Source organism: Ammospiza caudacuta, chromosome 9 (genome assembly GCF_027887145.1).
Source record: "Ammospiza caudacuta isolate bAmmCau1 chromosome 9, bAmmCau1.pri, whole genome shotgun sequence".
Lineage (NCBI taxonomy): Eukaryota > Metazoa > Chordata > Aves > Passeriformes > Passerellidae > Ammospiza > Ammospiza caudacuta.
The window spans coordinates 29,314,585-29,334,366 of NC_080601.1; the positions used below are offsets into that span (position 1 = coordinate 29,314,585).

Here is a 19,782-nt window from a genome sequence, read left to right on the forward strand (position 1 = left end):
TTAGGCTTATTCTGTGATTTTCATGCAATATTTCACATTTACATTCAGCTGATTCATGTGAAAATACTTTAGTATCTTTTTTTCCTGAAAGTATGTGCCTCAGATGGAAGAACATACATTCTAACCAACCACTCTCTCTGTGTTTTTGCTGATAATTTCATTTTCTGCTCAACCCCCAGACTTACCACCCTGGGACATCTTCGAGCCACCATTCAGCTTAATTTTACACATGTGTATCCTTCCCATGATCTGTTCATAGACCTAGTGTTGCTTGTGCTCTTTCCCTTCTTGGAGACCAGGAGGCCAGAAGGACCATTGGCCTGTCCTTGCTCATGCTGCAGGTCAGCAACCTTCTCCTGAACAAACCCAGGATGCGGCACACAGGGAAGCACTCGGTACAATCTGAGTTTGTTCCCTCCTGCCTTTGTGGCACTGGTGATAAATGCACCCTGCCTGGAGATACTCCAGACTGCTGAGATCTTTGAGCCTTTCCCCCTGAGCATCATTTCAGCTGCTCAAGGGCCGCTGTACTCACCACACCAGCTGTGCAACATGTGGAGAGGATGAGAGATGAGGAACCAAAAAGGCTGGCAGCACCAAAACGCTGGGTTGTCTTATGCCTTGCCATCAGGTGACTCATATTCAGGACGAAATCTGCTCAGTGTGTTCGACTGCTCCAGGGCTCTGTTCCCAGGGTCTCTGATCCTGTTTCAAGAGTCAGGAGTAGATTGGCATTGCTTCCTAAGGCTTCAAGCCTGTGTTTTGTCTGTCCTCTCCCTGCAGTCCCTCCCCCGTGGGGCACATGGAGCTGGATGCCCCTCATGTGCCCATATAGGGAAGGGTGTAACTCTGTTGTTGACATTGGCTAATCCAGGCAGGCATGTGAAGGGCCAGCAGAGTGTGATGCTCACATGTAGCGTGGCAGATGGCACTTGGGACTGGCTGTCTCCATCACACCCCTCAGGACCGACATATAAGACAGGGAAAGAGCTTTTTTGCGTACCTCTGCATGCTCCTGACAGAGTTGCTGAAGAGCTGGGCTGTCTAGCTCCATGTACTGAGCCACACTCATTCCTAGAGGAGAAAATTAATGAATCTTTCTTGTGCTGCAAATTATTGGCAGTTCTGCCGTAGTTTTAATTTCCTCTACATCAGTGCATTGTATTAGGTGAAAATAACTGAGCAGGAGCAGATGTGTTGCAGAAAACACCATCCTGTATTGGTGAAAGCCTAGCTGACCATGCCTTTTTCCAAATGTATGGCCAAATGGGACAAAACTCAACTAAATTATTTGTTACTGAGTTTTCATCAATGACATCTAGATAGCCCTCTGAGTTATTTGTATGTTAATGCTGGAGTGGGCAGCCAAGCTTACTGTGTGTGTTATTCTCTTTGAAGCTCCAGTGATGAGCAAAGGCTTTGCTTTCAGTAGACAAATCAGAGGGTGAAAGTGTCTGAAAGAATTAGCAACACAGAGAACACAGGCTGGATCATAGTTGGAAGACCTGACTGAAGGCTTACTAAATCTGACAAGAGACTTTGAGACTGATCTGTCGTGCAGGAGGATTTTAGATAATCCAATTAATTAACTGAAAACCAGTGCACCTATGGAAACTGCTCAGGATCTCTTTGTAATGGTGCTGAGCACTGAACACGATCTTCAGCTGCTGTCCCATCCACCAAGTTATTTCCCTGTGTGATAATGAACCACTGCATTCACTGTGGACTACAATACAAAACCTAGTAGGAGCAACAGAAAAATAGGAAAAACATTAAAGCAGGTGACTGTGCTCTGCCCTTAGGTGGAAGCAGCCAGCAGTAGTGCAGGAAGCCAGCATTTCTCTGCAGGGAGAAGGCTTCAGCGTCTGTTACACATATGGATGACTGGGGATTTATTGGCCATGCTTAAAGTATAACTATCTTCTTTGCTAAATTGTATTTTATGTGCCGCAAAAATACTTGCTAGCGTATTTGATTAGCACAGTCTTTGAACCAGGTGGAGAAGAAGTGTGAATGCTGGACACACAAGCAAATCTCAGCTTGGCAGAGGTTTTCCTAGCTAGAAAAGACCACTAAAGAGTTGAGTCTGACCTCAGGTGTAACACAGTTGTTTCATACTGTGTGACCCAGAGGGTTCTTTATCATCCCAAACCCAGGTTTTACAGCTCATCCCCCCTGATACCAGAATTGACCTGGACTCTGGCAGCAGCACTACGCTGTGATTTCACTAGTATATATTAGCAGATACATTTGATGCTGCCAATCTTGGAAGCCTCAATCTCTGCAGGCACTTGAGCATCTTAAAAAAATAATCAGAAATATTGATGTGGGCCTGTTTTATTATCAAACAGTGGTTGCACTTACAAACCCAGAAGACTATGTTAAGGTCTGTCATTGTTTCTTGATGTCATGTTAAAAAGTATTTATGAAGTTTGAATGGTCTTGCTAGTGGTTGTTCAAAAATGTCAATGTCCAGATGCCCAAACACTTTGGAATCACAGTTGTGTGGAATATTTCTGGTCTTCAACTTACTAGTTTAGATATAGACATTCAAGACATATGTTAATTTTTCCTGTCTATCATAAAGAAGTTGTAGATGAAGTTGTCTGATTCCAGGCCCAGTAAGGAAGGTGGTTTCCTGTCCTGGTCTGTAGGACCAGGCTGTAATGCTTAATTAGGCTATAATGCTGACTACAGAAAGAATCGTAGCTTCCCTTTTTAAAATAATTTGTTTGAATATTGCTATATGGAGCTGGATGGAGCTCAGGAAGAGTGACTGGCTGTGAGTAAAAGCCAAAGAAATACATGAGAATTTTCTGCTTGCACTGTGAAGACAGTTTATTAAGTTTTTTTTTATTGGGTGAAGAAGATAATTTATTTTACTGTGCATTACATTGTAGAGGTTAAGATGGATGAAACGCACTCCATGTAAAAAAAAAAACCCAACTTATTTGATTGTTTTAGAAATATGGGAATTCTTACAGCAAATCCAACTACAGTTCTGTCTGCTAGCATCTCATTTCTTGGCTATTATAGAAGCATGACTCTAAAGCTCATTTTTGTGGAATATGTAGATAAGCTTCTTCCAAAGCCCACTCTGTAGAAGGTAGTTTATGCCAAGAAACTTTTAGGCTCATATTCCATCCACATATCAGGACGTGTTCTTTATTCAGTAGTCTTCTTTGAGTGGGGATGCTCCCACATCTGGAGATCTCAGTCCAATTCTTTTTCTAAATTCTGTTGTTTAAATATTCAAATTGATCCGTCACATTTCTGCTTGGCTTGCGTTGATGCATCTGACTTCTCAGGATGTTTTCAAAATGACGTACTGATGGTTTTTGTAACAGTAATACTATGATCCAGAAATTCTGGAGACGGGGCAGAATCTAAATTTTTTTGATGTTTGCTGTGATAAAAAGAGATTTTTAAACAAGTGAAGAAACTTCAGAACCCAAAAATTATGCTTAGGTGATTTATATAAAAAGATTGATTGCCAAATTACAAAGTCAAGTCTAAACAATCCCAAATTAGAGTATTACAGAGCAAATTTCCTGAAAAGCTGCATCACAGGACTTAAACCTCCTCATCAAATATATTCTTGCCTTTGACTTGATATCTCTCCTTGTATGCCAACTGCTCAGCTAAAATCTGTTCTCAGCTGCACTACTTCATCTATGCTTTTTCATTTTTTGATCCAAGTGGTCTGAATAGTTTTTTTCCCTACTCCCACTAATATTTAAAGACTGCCAGTGAGCCTCTCTCATCTCACCAGCCCCAGAGAGCATCATATTACTTTAGCAGAGGGCATCAGGCAGTTAGGAGGCCTTGCAGGTGCCAAAAAGGTGGGTATTGGGACTATCTGAAAACAATGAAGATGCTCCCAGCTGAAATTGAACCAGCTGAGAGACTTCACAGTCTCTCTCCGAAGTGCATCCACTTTTAAAATTAATGGAGTTTTTGATCCCTTCTGATCACTTTTAAGGTTGCAAAAAACCCAAAAAAAGGCAGATAGATGTTAACTTTTAACTGATTTATTGTGAATGGCATGTCTTTCCTTGTGAGCAAGTCAGGAAAGGAGTAGCTGCTTGTTTCTTTCTCTTTCTTCTTCCTCCTAACTTAGCAGACAGATGAAGTGAGGACATGCTACAGGGATGAGACTTGCCAGACTGCCAGGAACACCACGGTTTTGGGGCACGTTCTTTCCCTGGGTGCGAAGGGAAACTCAAGTATCTGATGACAGATGAAAATGCAGGTTAGGGAAAACCCTATAACTGAGAGAGTGAATTTTTTCCCTCTTTGGAGAGATCAGCAGCCGTGCAGCCTGTGTGTTAGGCAGTGTTTTCTGCAATCAAGCTGCCCGTGTTACTCTCCTTGCTTTCCTTCCCCGTTGGCCTGCCGTGCCTCGGTGGAAAGAATGCCATCCGCCTGCTGACAGGGCGCAGTTGGCTGGGCCAGCAGCTGCGGGCAGGGAGAACCTGCAGCGCTCGGTCACATGAACCTCGTGCGGGCAGCGGTGGGGATTAGCTCTGCTCCTGGCCGGAAAGGTCCCGTGCGGTTCCCAGGCTGAGCTCGCCATATGTGCTTCACATGATTGTCCTGAGGGTGACACAAAGTGGAGAGTTCACATTCGAGTGAAAGTTGGTTTGTGTTTCTTCACCCCATTTAATGTAATGCAGATGCAGAGCAGAGCATGAGGGCGCCTGTGTTGGGGGGAGAAGTGACAGGCTGTAGAAAAGCCCTGTAGCTTTTACTAATTCCTTCTCCTTCCCCTGAATTTTACGCTGTTTCCTGATGGGAGTTGTATGTGTGAAGGAACCCCCTTGGACCACCTGTTAGGTGCCTTTCCTTTTTCAGTCATGGTCTTCGCCATCTCTTAAGCTTTGGGGGTTTTATATTTGGAGAAAAGCCAAAAACTTGAACAATAGTTTTCTCCTTTTGAGGGGCGGGGAGAGCTCTCTGACGTGGTACAGGAAGGAAGAAATAAGGCAAGAAAAAATTAGAAAATATGGATGGAGATCCCTCCAGTCTCCACTTTGAATGAGTGTGAAGTATTGCAGGATTATAATATTTTTTTTTAAGGTAAGAGGTGCGCGCTTGTAGGTTGATTTAGTTTGTGGTTTCCCTTACTGCAAGGTAATTTTGGAAATGGCATCTTCCATAGAAGGATCATGTAGCATACAGAGTGCTAGTGCTATTGCAAAAGGTTTCCAGACTAATGCTGGAAAAAGGAAGTTTAACAAGCTCTTGCTGTAGGAAACATTGTCTGATGGGCTGAAGAGGCTTATGTTCCTGTGGCAAAATAGGAGTATTTGCCTTATTTTGATCTTTGGATGTGTGAGAACAGCTAATTTATTTATTAATAAGAGAATTTATTTCTTAATTGACATATATACTATGTCACGTTAGAAGCAGAGACAGGAAAATAGAAAGCTGTCTGTCTATGTTAATTTTTTAATAGTGTGAAATACGGGAAAGGTCCTCGATTTTGCCCCCTAGATGTAAGGCGTAATATATTTGGGTTTATGGAAGGGCAAATTTTGTTCTTGGAAAGCTTTGGTTTTCAAGGAAAAGGTGGATCAGCAATGAGAAGAACCTGCTGAGATAACTTGCCGAAGGCTGCATGCGGGTGTGTGGGCTCTGCGCTACCTCTTGCTTTGGGGTCCCAGCAGAACCTGTGGCACAGGTCAGCGATCGCACACTTTTGGGGCAGTGGATTAGTGCTGGATGATGACTTTGCCTTTCGCTGAGTGTTTCTGAGTGGGCGGAGAGCTGATTTGAGCAATAATATGCTCAAGCTAACAAATATCAGCAGTGTCTTTCCTCAAAACCTCAACTGTCCTTCAGAAGCAGCCAGCCCAAACCTGGACAAATTGCTCCAGGGATGAAATGTAACTTATTTGAGTGTGTGTTTTAAGAAACTGTTAAAACTTCAGCTGGCTAATGCTTGTTGTCTTCCAGAGCAAGGACTTGCTTTGTAAAATTCAGTCTCCCTCAGTCTTCATTAGTGAGCCGTGTTTTTTCCGCAGTTTGCCTAATTAGACTGTGACCCTCTTCCCAGTAGGATCCTGTGGTATTACACTGTACAGAAGCAGGATTTTGGTGCTGATACTTGAAGAGATCGAGAACATATGGCATAAACATCAACCGATATTGTTTGCCATCCACGCTTGCTGCGTGTAATGCAACAGGACGGGCTCCTGGTGGCCACGTGATCCGCCTTCCAGTCCTCCATTTGGGGTGGGTTATTTTGTTCCTAAAGTTGTGACTTTCTGGAAGGAAGCTTGTAAATAATCGGGGTGCAGAGAGCAGGTAGAATGTCAGTGGGACGTTACTGGGAGGCATGTGCGCAACGCTGACATCGGCTCCTGGCCACGCTCCCTCCGCACCAGCTCGCTGCTCCCGGCAGCCCTTCATGTTGCAAGAAGGTAAGATCATGTCGTGTCACCCGTGTCCACCCACCGCCTTGCCAAAAGGCCTGTGTCCCCGTCCTCTCAGCAAGGAGGGACACTGATGTGCCAAGTGGAGTATCTTAAGGATCTTTAAAATTTGATTTTGAAGTTCAGCTCTTTCCGTAACGAAGGGAAAAGACAGGGAAGTGCAGCTCTGGCGGCAACAGCTAACTGGGATTTCAGATTAAAGATACGGTCTGCTTTGGGCAGTAGCTTCTTATCGTGCTTAGCTTTTTGTAATAAAGGGCTTTTAGACTTTAAAAGACATTCCACACCCAATTGTATCCTATTGATTTGCCATGGTTAACCACCCGGTAATAAGCCTCATAGTCTGTGTTAGTAGGCACAAAGCAGAATTACATTAGTGCTGTTTACAAGCAGTGGGCAAAGAGTTGTTTTCAAATCGTGGAACAACTCAAAATACCAAAATTTTTTGAAGATGTTTGAATTTGGAAATGCCTTCATTAGGCTATGAATAGAGTTCTTTGGAATAAAAAAAGAAAAAAAGAGGAATCAAAGCATTATTATTTTTTGTTTGTTTTGTCATTTTATTGTTTGGGGTTTTTCTAATAACTGATACTTTATACTTCAAGAGAGTTTTTTATTTTCAGAAGTAAAGGCTGGTAAATAAATATGATAGTATTAAATAAAATATATTTTTTTAAAAAAAGGAAATAGCAGTAATAACTTTCTTGGATGTCTTTCCACTCAAAATTGAATCTGGGTCCTAGGGTGTTTTGCAGTTAAAAGATACATCAATAACACAAGGTGTAACATCTAATGTGCAGGCTAGTAGGATAAGTAAAAACTTATTTTTCTTCAGTCCTGTAAGCTCCATAGACATTTAGACAATCATTACTCAGCAGAGCAGTGCATTATAGTAAAAATTGACAGACCATCAAGCAAAAATTGAGAGGAAATAAGGCAGTGTTTAACCTAAAAGTAGTGGCTGGCCGTGTCCATTGACAGTTCTGTCAGCAGGAGTGGGCGAATGCCCAGCTCAGTGTTGGGGATAGGTTAATATCTTCACACTTTTTCCTTCCTACGGCTGCCACATGCAGTGCTCTGAAACCTGATATTTTTCATCAAAAACTGATTCTTAGTTTCTGTCTTAGTATACTAATCAATTTTACCATGCAGAGCTTGGAGCATATTAACTGTCAGTTACTCCTAATTAATACTGAAGGCAGACAGAAAGAGAGAACAAAATAATTGATGTTATTTAATACAAAACGCCTCTTCCAATTTTGTTTCCTTTGTGGAAAACTCTTTTGGTTCCTGTTCAAGATTTAAGCACAGTCCTGTTTTATGTTTTGTTTCACAAGGTTGATTGAATGGCATTTTATTGTTTAAGACAATAAATTAAACTTCTCAAAGCCAAAGAGTTGCAACAGTTCTGGCACAGGCTGTTTTCTGCCAGAAGGAACATGCTCAGTCTGATTCATGCAACTGTTGCCCTCTAACATAAGAAAATTAAAGAAAACCTCTCATATACCTTTTAAGATTCACATTAAATTACTTTAGCATAGAAATTGGAATTCATTAAAGAAAACAGTGAGCAACATTCATTGCAAAACAGATAATGAAAGCTTCTAGGCTAAAATACCCTGCATATTACTTCTGTGTAATAGTATGAATGACCTAGTATTAAAGGCTGATTTCAAAGACATCATGGAAAGAGAGCAAACTTACTTTATTTTTTATGCGTAAATTAAATATAACCAAAAAGGGGCACAGAAGCATTGCTCTTGTTACAGTGAAATCAGGAAGGCTTTGCAACATGCTTCAGTAACAGCTGAATTAGATTGGGGCTTCACAAGGTTCATGTATAATTTATGTACACCAGTAGCATGTGAGAGTACCTAAACAATAGGAATTTATAACATTTATGTTGTGTTAAAATATGCATAAAGGGAAAACCGAAAAATAGGCCGAAGGCTTTCCAATCATAAATCTGACTGAAAAATAGCTGAAGATTCAGGGGCTTTGGTTGGGTTTTTAAAAGAATTTATTACTTTAAATTGCCAACATTTCAACATTAGCAGTAAAGAGAAAGTAAACCATCTCGGCCACTTCAGATAGGAGCTATTCCAGCATTTCTGCTCCTGCACTCATGTGCTATGTTGGTTAGCAGCACCTAGCATGTAAACAGCTTTTAAGGGAGATGGTGATACTAGATTAATTCTGAAATGATTGTGATGCTCCTGGGTGACTTGTGGTCACAAGCTGTTCACTTTTCAGCTGACCTAGCATACAAACAGGGGAGCTCAGGTTTGCATGTTATTTCTGTAGCCTGTGTCAGTACTGTTCTGCCAGAGACTTAGTTTACTAATACGCTTTTTCATTAAACTTTTCAAATGTATCATTGGCACTAATATTTAAAAATGAAAGGAGAGTTTCAATTTTTCCCCCCACAAATGGCAATCCCTTCTTTGAACACAAATGAAGCTACTTTAGAAATAAAAATCCTTCTTTGTACTCTATGCTTTCCACAGTTATATGTCATTTTCCTGTCTACAAAGTAAAGATATTACCTTGGTAAAAGGGCTTTTATGTTGTCTTATGTTACTGTGAAATAGAAATGGCTTATTCAAATGAAGAATTATCTGCCTACCACATTATGGCTCCTACTTTCAACACGCAAATGAAAACAGCTGTGCCTCCAGGCACTGCAAGATATTGATACATTCAAACTTATTATTATTGCAGTGGTTAACAATGTCATGCAGAGAACACATTAGCAGGAGGTGTGGTGAGATATTACTGTAATATCTCTTGTAGCAAATACTATATGTCAAGGATTATTTTTCAGTTGCGCATTTGTCTATGCGTTCATGTAAAAACCTTTAAAGGATTTCTGAATTGAGTTTTTTCTTTTTTAAGGTCTGCATTTTCTTTTCTTCATTACATTAAAATAAGTTTTCCAGATCCTTTCCCCCCAGAATTGTGTTCTTTGCGAGGGGAGGCCGGGAGCAGCGCCGGGTGCACGGAGCCGCGTGGCAGAGCGGCCGCGCTCCGGGACAGGGGTGCGTCTGCTGGAGCCCCTGCCCTGTTCCCACAGAGTTACCTGGCTCTGCCAATGCTAATCCTTGTGCCTGCCTTTTTGCCCACCCTTTGGATTTGCATTATGGTCCATACCACCTTTTCTCTTGCTTTTCATCCCCCAAAAGACCTTCTGTGCTCCTTGGTCCCAGGCAAGTTCCCAGTGCTGTTGTGTTGGCAGCTTGGGGCAGGAGCAGGAGGGGTTTGGACACTCAGCACCCCGACACCATCATCTGCACAGGGCCCGTGGCTGTTGGGGTCCTGAGTTATTGGGGTCCCTCAACACCCCTCCTTACAGGACCCCTGCTGGGATGCTGGTTTGCAGAGATCATCCAACCAACCAGGACTTTGGCCAGTAAAGGGTATTTGAAGCCTAGCTGATAAGAGTTGTTGCAGGAAGGGTGCTGGAGAGACAGGCATGGGCAGCATGACACTGCTAGACTGTTATAGCAAGCCCTGAAAGCCCCACAAAACTGTGACACAATTTCTCTGCTAGTTTAGAACTTTGCAGCATGTTACTGAGGGCACTGGTCTGGTGCTATAGCTATTTCTGACAGGTTTTAGTGTAAATTTAAAATAAATTTTGAAAAATATTTTTCTTTAATTTCAGTAAATAAAGGATTGCATTTCCTTGGGAAGCAGTTACAGCTAGCTGCTTGCAGTATAGCTAAAGGAATTAGTATGCTGAAATTTAAAATATAAACCAATGTTCCTATGTGCACACTAGTGCTCAGAGACATCTTTGACATACTGTGGAACATCATCAAAACCAAGCAACATTTAAATATCACGAAACAATATGATAACTTTCCCAGCTTTTGGAAATAATGACTTCGAGCCTTGGCCTTATGTAGTGCCTTTGCTAGAATATGTGCCTTACTTGAAAAGAGCTGAACTTTACCTAACTATTTGTGGAGAGATGCATTGTGTGGGGGAAAGCAGAGATAAGCCCAGTATGTAATCTGGAGTTTCACACAATATAAGAAGTATATTTTCAGGATAAAACATGTACTGGGTAACATATACAGGAAATGTGATAGCCGGCATAGACCTCGGTGGTACCTGGTATTATTCTTGTGTTCTAAGTGCCAACTGTTTTCTATGGCCCTGGATTCAGCAACTGAAAGCAGCTAGAACAAAACAGAAGCAAATGTTGTTGCAAAGAAGCCAGAACACATAGTTGATTTTAAACAACAATCCAAGATAACTTCCCCAGAAATATAGAGCAAGAGTTGTTAATAAGAAATCAGTCTCACCAGAGGTGATCCACCCTTTTGTTCTTGCAAATGCAAGTATGTTTTGTTGGATTTTTTTAAGCAGAAGTGACTGTCAGGGAGGAAAAAACATGGTCTCCTAAGCATGCAAACCAGAGCTGCAAGGTAGATAACATGTCCTTGAATTACTGGTGTTTGGAGAGCAAATGGAAAGCACACCACAGTTGCCTTATTTGGAACATCCCTAGATTATTTGATGCCTTCATTGATAACTTGGGTGAGCAAAGTGTCCATTAAATTGATGCTGAGAAGAGAGAGTTTACAAGTGCTCTGGAGGCACCATGAGAATTCAGAGTAATCCTGACAAACCAGATCTGATCTAATGTGGATGCAATATTGATGAGGATAAAATGAAATTGTGATACAATTAATCCTTTGGACAGTCAAAAAAAACAAGGACTGAGCTAGTCCTTATTGTGTGGAAAGTCAGACCACCTGAGCTCCCAAGATTCCTCCCAACCAGCATATCTGGGCAATATCCCTTCAGGAAAGGGGTTGGGTGTAACAGGGAACCACAGGGCTGTTATAAAGAAAAGCAATCAGCCTGGGGTTTGCAAACAAGTGCAGCACACAAAATGTGTAGAGAAGGGAGCTGGGATGATTGCAGAGAAGATATGGTAGCAGCAGCTACAGGTGAGAGAAGCCCTTCTCTGTGGGCGTGGGATGATGGGCTTAGGGTGTCAGCGGACAGCCACCATAGGCTTCTAATGAGTTTTATAAAATTAAGGGGATTTGAGCAATTTGACCCTGAAGGTCATGGAATATCCACCAAAGTAGCTTCCTAAGAGCAGATTAAACAAATATATCCCAAGTGGTTGAGTTCAGCTTGATCCTGCTTCAGCAACTGGTCTAACCATCCTTCTAAGATCACTTCCAATTTTATTTCTGTGATCAAAACAAAGAACTGTTATCCAAGACAAAGCTACTGTGTTTTGCCCTTTTATCTTGTTCCTTTCTTAGTGAAAACTGCCTGGCAAGAGAACCTTTTGGCTTCAAAGTTTCAAGCCAAAACACAAGCACAAGGACTCTTGGTAGGAGGCAAGCACTTAACTCCCATTAGCTTTGTAAATATCAGGGTTAGCAGTTCTGTGATAACATTTCACATTTCATCTTCTAGATAACTGTTAGGTTAGATAATTGTCCAGGTAGTAGAGTTTAGCATTGCCAAACATGCAAAACTCACTTGGCAATGCACATGTATACATTGGCTGATGTTTTATTTTCCTCTCTCAATAGTGTAATGGAAGGCTTTAGAAATCATTATTTGGGATAAGAAAGGTTTTACTTGCAGCTTATACATGTATTAAAGTAGCTTAAGGTTTTTAGTGCTCCCCATCATTAGCTGAACTTACTGGGAAACATGATCTCTTTTTTTTATAATTTCTAACCAGAGCTCAGGAAAAAAAGTTTGGTGGTAGATGATTTCAGAGTTTAAATTATGAAGGTGAAGGGTTATCTCCTTTCAGCAGTCTTTCTAAGCTTTTATGACAAAAAAATTCATTTTACTTAAACAAAAAAACCCAACAAAACAGCTTCTTGTGGAGCTGAAGGGAAAATAAGCAGTTATTTAATATCAGCCAGAAACAACTTAAGAATATAGGAGAAATTTCCAGAGTTCATTTTTAACCAGTGCTCCAGTCTTTGTTGGTCTAAGTGCTGGATTTATTCAACAAGCAAAAATAAATATAGATCCTGTATTATTAATAAGATCAGCAAAACAGCATTATATTAAATGTAATTATAATAATTTTATTATCATTAATATATTTTGTGGAATTTGCTGAACTTTGTCTTTACTCCTAACAGTGTTTGAAATATGATGTTGTAGTTCCCTTGTGTTCAAGAGGCTGGATTCTGTCCTCACATACAAGCATGCAGTTTTAATGAAGTGCTGTCAAATTATGCATTTTAATTTGAAAACTACGTCTACTGCTAATATCTTGCTAACTTCATCATCAAACAGTTGATTTGTATATTTTTGAGGCATATTTGCTTTTTTAGTACAGTGGCAATTATTTTGGATGAGTTTAGAGAAGGCAGCCTGGTATATTTCTCATAAGTGATACATTACAGGGAAGGGATATGTTCACCTTGCTGCATAACAGAATTATTTTGTGCTTGCATAGTTAGGAGATGGTTCTGTGTGATGTATTCAGGAGTCCTGAATCATTAATTTAAAGTTTGCTAACTGATTCAGAAGCAGCTTTAGAAAAACCAGCATGCTACTGCACACATTTAAATCTAATACTGTACTAGTGCAGAGTGATGATGCATTTAGGATACTTGGGTATGTTAATGCCCTTGTCATTTTAATTCTGAAATTTTAACATAGTAATACTGACTGCTTGGGGGAAAAAAGGCACACTCTGGAACAAAAATTATCAAAAATTTCTCTTGCGAATATTTTGACGGGTAGGTGTAATTATATGTAAAGGTATGTCTTGGGGAGGGAATGCAAAAATCTTAGAATATATGCAAGATTCATGGAAGAGACAAGAAAAATTCTGCACTGCTATGAATTAGATTTTTTTTGAAAGTATTCAAATTCACACCTTCTGCAGCATTTCAAATATTTGTGAATATATAAATAGTTGTAACTCAGATCATTAATTTATTAGTCCAGATTTTTTTTTCTTTCCTAATTTTGAAAGGTGCTGGGCAGCATTGTGAAACCCTTAGTTTTGTCAGTTGAAAATCAAGCTCCAGGTTGTTGGTCTGTTCTAATAGACATGTTTTGTGGTCAACCTTTTCATCACTCTTGTAGACAGGATTGCTCAAATAATCCAGCCATCTAGATACCTTACCTCTGACACTGTTCCTGGATACTAAAAGCATAATAAAGATTACAGCGATAGCAGGTGGGCTGAATTGATTTATGGTGATATGACCTTGCCAGTGTTTGCAATCCCATTGTGAGTGCTGCGATATCAATGTACAATTTCAACTCCTGTCTCTCAGAGCTGTGTGAAAACTTGTCTGGGCTATGGATTTCTTTGTTGAAACTGTGTGGCAGCACTCCTGCCTGTCATTATTTCAGCAAAGAAAGACCATTTCTGGCCTTCCTAGTGGTGCTGGTGTAGGCCAGCTGTACAGCGGGTGTTAAATAAATAATTGCAGAGGACAAGTTCTGTTTACTTTTTACATTGCTGACCTTATAATCGGGAATGTTTTGCACAGGATAGAGCTAACTGTGTCTGACGCAGGCCAATTCCCTGAGAGCTTCATTCAGCTGCTTTCAATCATCTTGTGGCAGAGACCCCCCACAAGCAGCTGGGGGCTGCCTTTCAGTAACCTGAGGATGAGCTGGGGGTGGGAAGTGTGTCCAAATGGGGAATGGCACCCACAAAATACCTTAGCTGAGTGCTATCCTCACCTTGTGTTTGTACTTTCCAGCAGGTTAGTAAGTCTGTAGCAAGATTATTTACAAAATTATGTTATCAAATACATAAACGTTGTGGTAGTAGAATAGAAAGAAAGAAAGAAACTTTCAAAGCTGTGCACGCTGGCCCGGTATATCTTTTGCGCCATGTATTTCACAACAGAACAGAAATCCTTAAATCTGGGTACCTGTCTAGAAGATGCTTTATGTACAGCTCTTCTCCAACCTTCTATCTCTGTATCTGCTTTCCCACTGACCCAAGAACAAGCACTTCCTTCTTTGCCTTGGTTAGATGATAAAATATTCTGTTTCTGCTGTGGGAGGATAAACTTCGCAACCCGAAACACCCTGAAATCTGGAAATTCATAATAGACATGGATTTTGAGGGTTTGGCCATTCCCAAACCTATTGGTGCATGGGAGCAACTGCTCCTTCTTATTCTGTCCCTCTCTAAGTGGATTGGAGACTGTGGCTTCTTCATACAACCATATGGTTGAATACCACATGGTATGAATGCCATATGGTGTGAATGCCATATGGTACTCAACATACAATGGGTTCATTTTCGGTAAGGTTTCCTGGAGCCCCAGTCTCTCCTTGGTTTGGCCTGCTGTCTTGCAATCCAGGATGGAGCCAGCAGGCACAAGGGGCTGGTGCTGCCCTGCTCCACAGCAGGGTCCAAAGGCTGTTGGTCTGGAGTGGCCAGAGAATTTCCAGTGTGGCTGTGCAGGGCACTCCAGGCCTTGCCTTCCCCATACCCAGCAGCAGATCCCAGGAGCAAGCACAGAGCTGGGGAGAGCCAGCACCCAGAGCATTGCCCAGCTGGGGGTGCAGGTTCTTGGAAACAATGTTCCAAACTTGGTCAAGACATGAGGAGGCTGAGGCAGCTTCAGGGCTTGTGGCAGTGTCAAGTGAGAAGGTTTCTCTGGAGAGGGAGCCTGTGCCTGTATCCAGCAGGTAACCACCAGAGCTGGGAAGTGGCTGCAGCTGTTGGGATAGGGACGCTGCTGCGTAGGCTTGCAGCACAGTGGAATTAGATTGCTGGGAGCAGGAGTCATCTGTGGCTCCTGTGCTGAAAACATTATATGCTCCTGGCTTTTCTTTTTGAGACCACTGGGCAGATCTTATTTGCATGCTTTGTAAAAGTTTTTTAAAGAGTTTTGCAGCTACTTAAAGAACAAAGGGTATAACTAGCTATAAAATAAAACTGTTGTCAGGCCTGTGGTAAATGCCAGAAAACACACCATGAGTCTGGACACTCCAGATGCTGGTGGCACAATACAGCCTAGGCACAGGGCCATGCCATGGCCCCCGGTGGCAATGACAGTGCGTGTGCCATTGTGGCATCCCCTCTCACCACATGCACTCCTCAGCAGCTTTGTGCGTCCTCAGGATCTCCGGGCTGGGGTTTGTGAGGCTCTCCATGTTGTTTTGACTGTACTTGCACACTGACTCTCATCCATAATCAAATTTACAGCAAACTGGGTTGTAAGTGCAAGTCAGGGAGTAAGTGATGGAAACCACATGGGGAAACAAAAGGCACCTCAGCTCTGAAGCTGAGCACTGGTGTCAGCCTGTGCTGGCAGGGAGTCGTGTCATTACATAATGATGCATTTATCCAAACAGTGGTTTGTGTTTTGGGAGACAGATGTGCCTTGCAGTTGCTAGTGGAAGTTAAATGTTAAATATGAAACCCATTCATTTTCTCTTAGTCATACTTTGGATTTAAGCAGATGTTTTCCTAATTTGTGGTTTTCAAATGTAGCATGCTGACAAGACATTTATCATTAACTACAGCTTCATCCATGCAGTTTGGCAAATTGGCCAATTATTAACAGTGAGGGTTGCGTGGTGGTTGATGCATGGTTCCTGCTACTTTGAAAGGCCTCAATTGAAACTCAATACATTTTTACAATATAAATTAATTGAGCTTTGGACCACGTCCCGTTGTATGAGTGTTCTCTGCTCTCACTGTCAGTGAGTAGCTGTGCTGTCTGTGAGCAGAGGTGGTGGAAAGTGAAGGATAACATTTTTCCAGTAGGAGCATGAAAATGATAGTTTGGCGGTGGTGCTGGGAATTGGTGAGATATCTCAAAGGTGTTTCCCAAAGCAAGAAACCACCATATGCCTGAAAAATTCATCTTCTGTTTTCCCAACTCTGGAGTTCAAGCAGGCAATTCAATAATTTACTCATCCCATGTATGAGACTTGAAGGACAACGCTGAGTGTACCTCTTATTTCTAGGAAGTATAAAGACCTTGATTTTCACCAGCTGGCGCTGCAGAAATTTTGTCTTTGATTCTAGCTGAACAAGGAATACTCTTGAGGACAGCTTGTTTGTAGTTGCTTCTCATTCACTTTTTTCGTCCTCTATATTTGCATTTGCAAAACTATAGGCTTTGTTACAGAACAAGCTGCTGTTCAGATTAATAACACAAGGACTGTAAACAAAATAAATGCATGTGGAATATTTTCTCTTGCTTTATGCAGCCAGATGTGCTAGGTGGGAAATACCTGAGGGGCTGGCTTTAAAATCCCATTTGATGTCCTCTTCTTCACATTACCTGCTTTGTAGGAAAAGAGAATAATGAAGGTATCACAAAATCAGTCAGGATCAGTGATGTCTCAGCAGGGGGGCTGCAGGTTGCATGAAGTGCAGAAAAGGGGGAAAATTGCTGATTTGGGGACGGTGTGGGAGGGCCTGTATGGGCTTTGCTTTCCCTGAGTTTGGATACACTAAACCTCTGGCAGCAGCTGTGTATCCCATGCTGGGCTTTCACAGGAGGTGGGCGTAGGTAGGTGTGGGGTGAATTTGGCTAACCCAGATGCCGATCCTTTGCAGTGCTGCCAAACTCCTGGAGAAGAGTCCATTCTCTGTTGGCGCCCCGAGCCCCCTGCTCCCCTCACCGGCGAGCCTGCAGCTGGCACAACTCCAGGCACAGCTCACGCTCCACAGGCTGAAGTTGGCTCAGACTGCTGTCACCAACAACCCAGCCGCTGCCACTGTCCTCAACCAGGTGCTCTCCAAAGTGGCCATGTCACAGCCACTCTTCAACCAGCTGAGGCACCCCACGGTGATGAGCGCCCCACAGGGCCACAGCGCAGGCCCGCCCCAGGGGCCTGGCATCGCTGGCGCGAGGTTCCCCTCTGGTGGCATTGCCTTTTCTGCCCAGAGCCCGGCCTTAACTGCCCCAGGGGGAGGTCTGGGAGCCGTCCAGGCCCAGGCACCCAACGCAATCGTCATGAATCCCTTTGGAAGTGTCATGGCTCCGACCTCCGGCCAGCAACCCGTGGTGGTGGGTCTCAGCAAAGCAGGGGCTTCCACATCTACTGCTGCAGGGGGATTTTATGAGTACAACAAGCAAAATGCTGTCACTGCCACCTCTCAGGCATTTGCCTCAGAGGGGGAACAGTCCAGCCAGCACGGCTTCCTTGCTGGCGGCACCCACACTGCCACCCCAGCAGCAGGGCCGCGCTACGAGAGTCACTTTGGGGCTCCCGGCCAGCTGCAGCACGAGGCGGCAGTGACATTTCCCAAGGAGTCCTACGGGGCAGCAGCACAGCTCGGTGCAGCACGGGCCTTCCCCAGCGACCCACACACGGGCTCCCATCCGAAAGGAGATCCCGGCCCTGTCTTGCATGGCAGCAGTACAAGCAACCAGTGGGAAAATATCCCTAATTTCCCCAGCCAAAACAAGCCTGACCTCATGCCCGGCGACAGCCTGTGGCCGTCAGCGAGTCAGCAGCAGTATGAAATAAGAAACGAGCTGTACAACCCCGAAGAGCCGACACCTGACACAAAGTTCAGCACGGCCGCCCCCCCCGCCTTCAGCCGCCTCAACCACAGCGCGCAGAGCTTCGGCAGCCCTCGCATGAGGCAGAAGGAGGAGCGCAGTGGCGGCACACCCGACCTGCCCACCCGCTCCCTGCCGCCGCACCAGCTTGGCGACCTCCGCGGTGTGGCCCCTCTCCACTTCCCCCACATCTGCGCCCTGTGCGACAAGAAGATCTTCGATCTGAAGGTGAGTGGTTTGAGGGCGTCCCTGGGCATGGGTCAGACCCTTGGACAGGCTGTCAGGTGACTGATCTGGCCACCAGCTTCTGCCACCCCTCACTGCCAGTGTCCATCACCACAGAGGTGCCCTGAGAGACAAAGAAACAAAAGGCCTTAGTTTTGCTGAGGCCATGGTACATCTGTTTCATGGCAGTTACTGGGGCTTCGAGATCGGGTTTTGTTCCACATGCTGCCGTGAAAGATGGTGAGATTACAGCACTGATGTAAAAACATGAGGTCTGAGCTATGTCCTAGCTCACCTCATGGGCCCAAAGTGAGGCAGGGAGGAGCTTGAAGCTGATCCCCCAGTACTCAAGCCAGTGTTGCAACCCCATGTCTGTAGTTTCATCTGCTTCTCTTTTTCTGATCCCAAAGGCTTTTGCCTAACACAGCCTCATGGAAGCAGCTTTCTTAAACAAACCAACACATTTTTTTTGTAAACTTATTTTAACTATTTCTCTGTAGGAAATTTGTCCTCCTTGTGTCTCACAAGAAAATTAGGTCTCAGGGTCCCCAGGGACTTTGACCTGAAAGCAAGAAGCTGCTCTGCACATGTAGTACAGACTGTGCTCTCTCTCACTTTTTTGTTCATATTACCAAGGGAGCTCCAAATTCAACCTCACCCTCAAGAAACAGCTTCCTAATTTCCCAGGCAGTGTGTTGTAGGTCACGTTTTTTAGGTCAAGTCTGGAGAAGGCCACTTAAGTGGCCCTCTGAGCCCCACAGCCATCCATGGTTGTTCTGGCCTCCTGGTGAGCCCTGCTCAACAAGTGCTTGTGACCTTTTCTCTCACATCACAGGACCAGCACCTAACCACAAAGGCATGTGTTCTCATGCTGATGGTGGCCTGACAATAAAATTATAACAGCATGTATGTAAGAAGGAAAATGACCAGCAGATTAAATAGTACCTGATCTCTAAAAAACCTGGGGATTTGGGGTATTTGAATATATTTGCTTTCATGTTTACTTTTTAGTCTTTTAGCAATGGCTTACAAAGTGTTTTGCTTTGTTTACTGCAGCTTGTGGTGCTGGGCTGAAGCAGACCCTGTCTAGGGCATGCTGGGCATTTGTTTTTCTCACTGAACACTTAAAAAGTGCAGGGGGAATGCCATTGCAGTGAGTTTCAGGAGATCTGTTAGTTGGTGTTTAATGCCTGCCTCAATTGAATCATAGAAATGTAAATAGCTAAGTGTACTTTCACAAATGTTGCTGATCTAGTGAAATAATAAGCACTGTCCCGGCTGCCTTGAATACTGAACACGTTCTTTACGGACATTGCAGGAATTGAAGGTGCTTAGCACTTTGCAGGATGAGGTCTTCAGCAAGAATTAAATAGCTTCATTACTAGAAATACACTGAATTTAAAAGCTAATACAGAGAAGGTTTCCTTTTGTAAAATAATTGATAATATTCAATTAATGAATCAGTAAATGCATTGGTTGAAGGTGTGCTTGGCTCTGACATCACATGGTTTCTTCAGCATCTCAGTATTGGTTTTAGAATAAGGTAAACTGAATGGAAGAATAATCTTTTGTAAATTTGTCTCAGGATTTTTCCTGTGTTCATTGTCTCTTTGTTTCAA

The 19,782-nt window shown here is 43.1% G+C and overlaps 1 protein-coding gene across 1 annotated transcript in view; it reads left to right on the forward strand.

Moving 5' to 3' along the window:
• The window catches only part of RBM20 (RNA binding motif protein 20), a 95,598-nt gene that overhangs the window by 55,270 nt on the left and 20,546 nt on the right, over nt 1-19,782 (forward strand). The window contains exon 2 of the mRNA XM_058810725.1: nt 16,987-18,166. Coding sequence (XP_058666708.1) covers nt 16,987-18,166 — 1,180 coding nt within the window. The remainder of the gene's footprint in view (nt 1-16,986; nt 18,167-19,782) is intronic.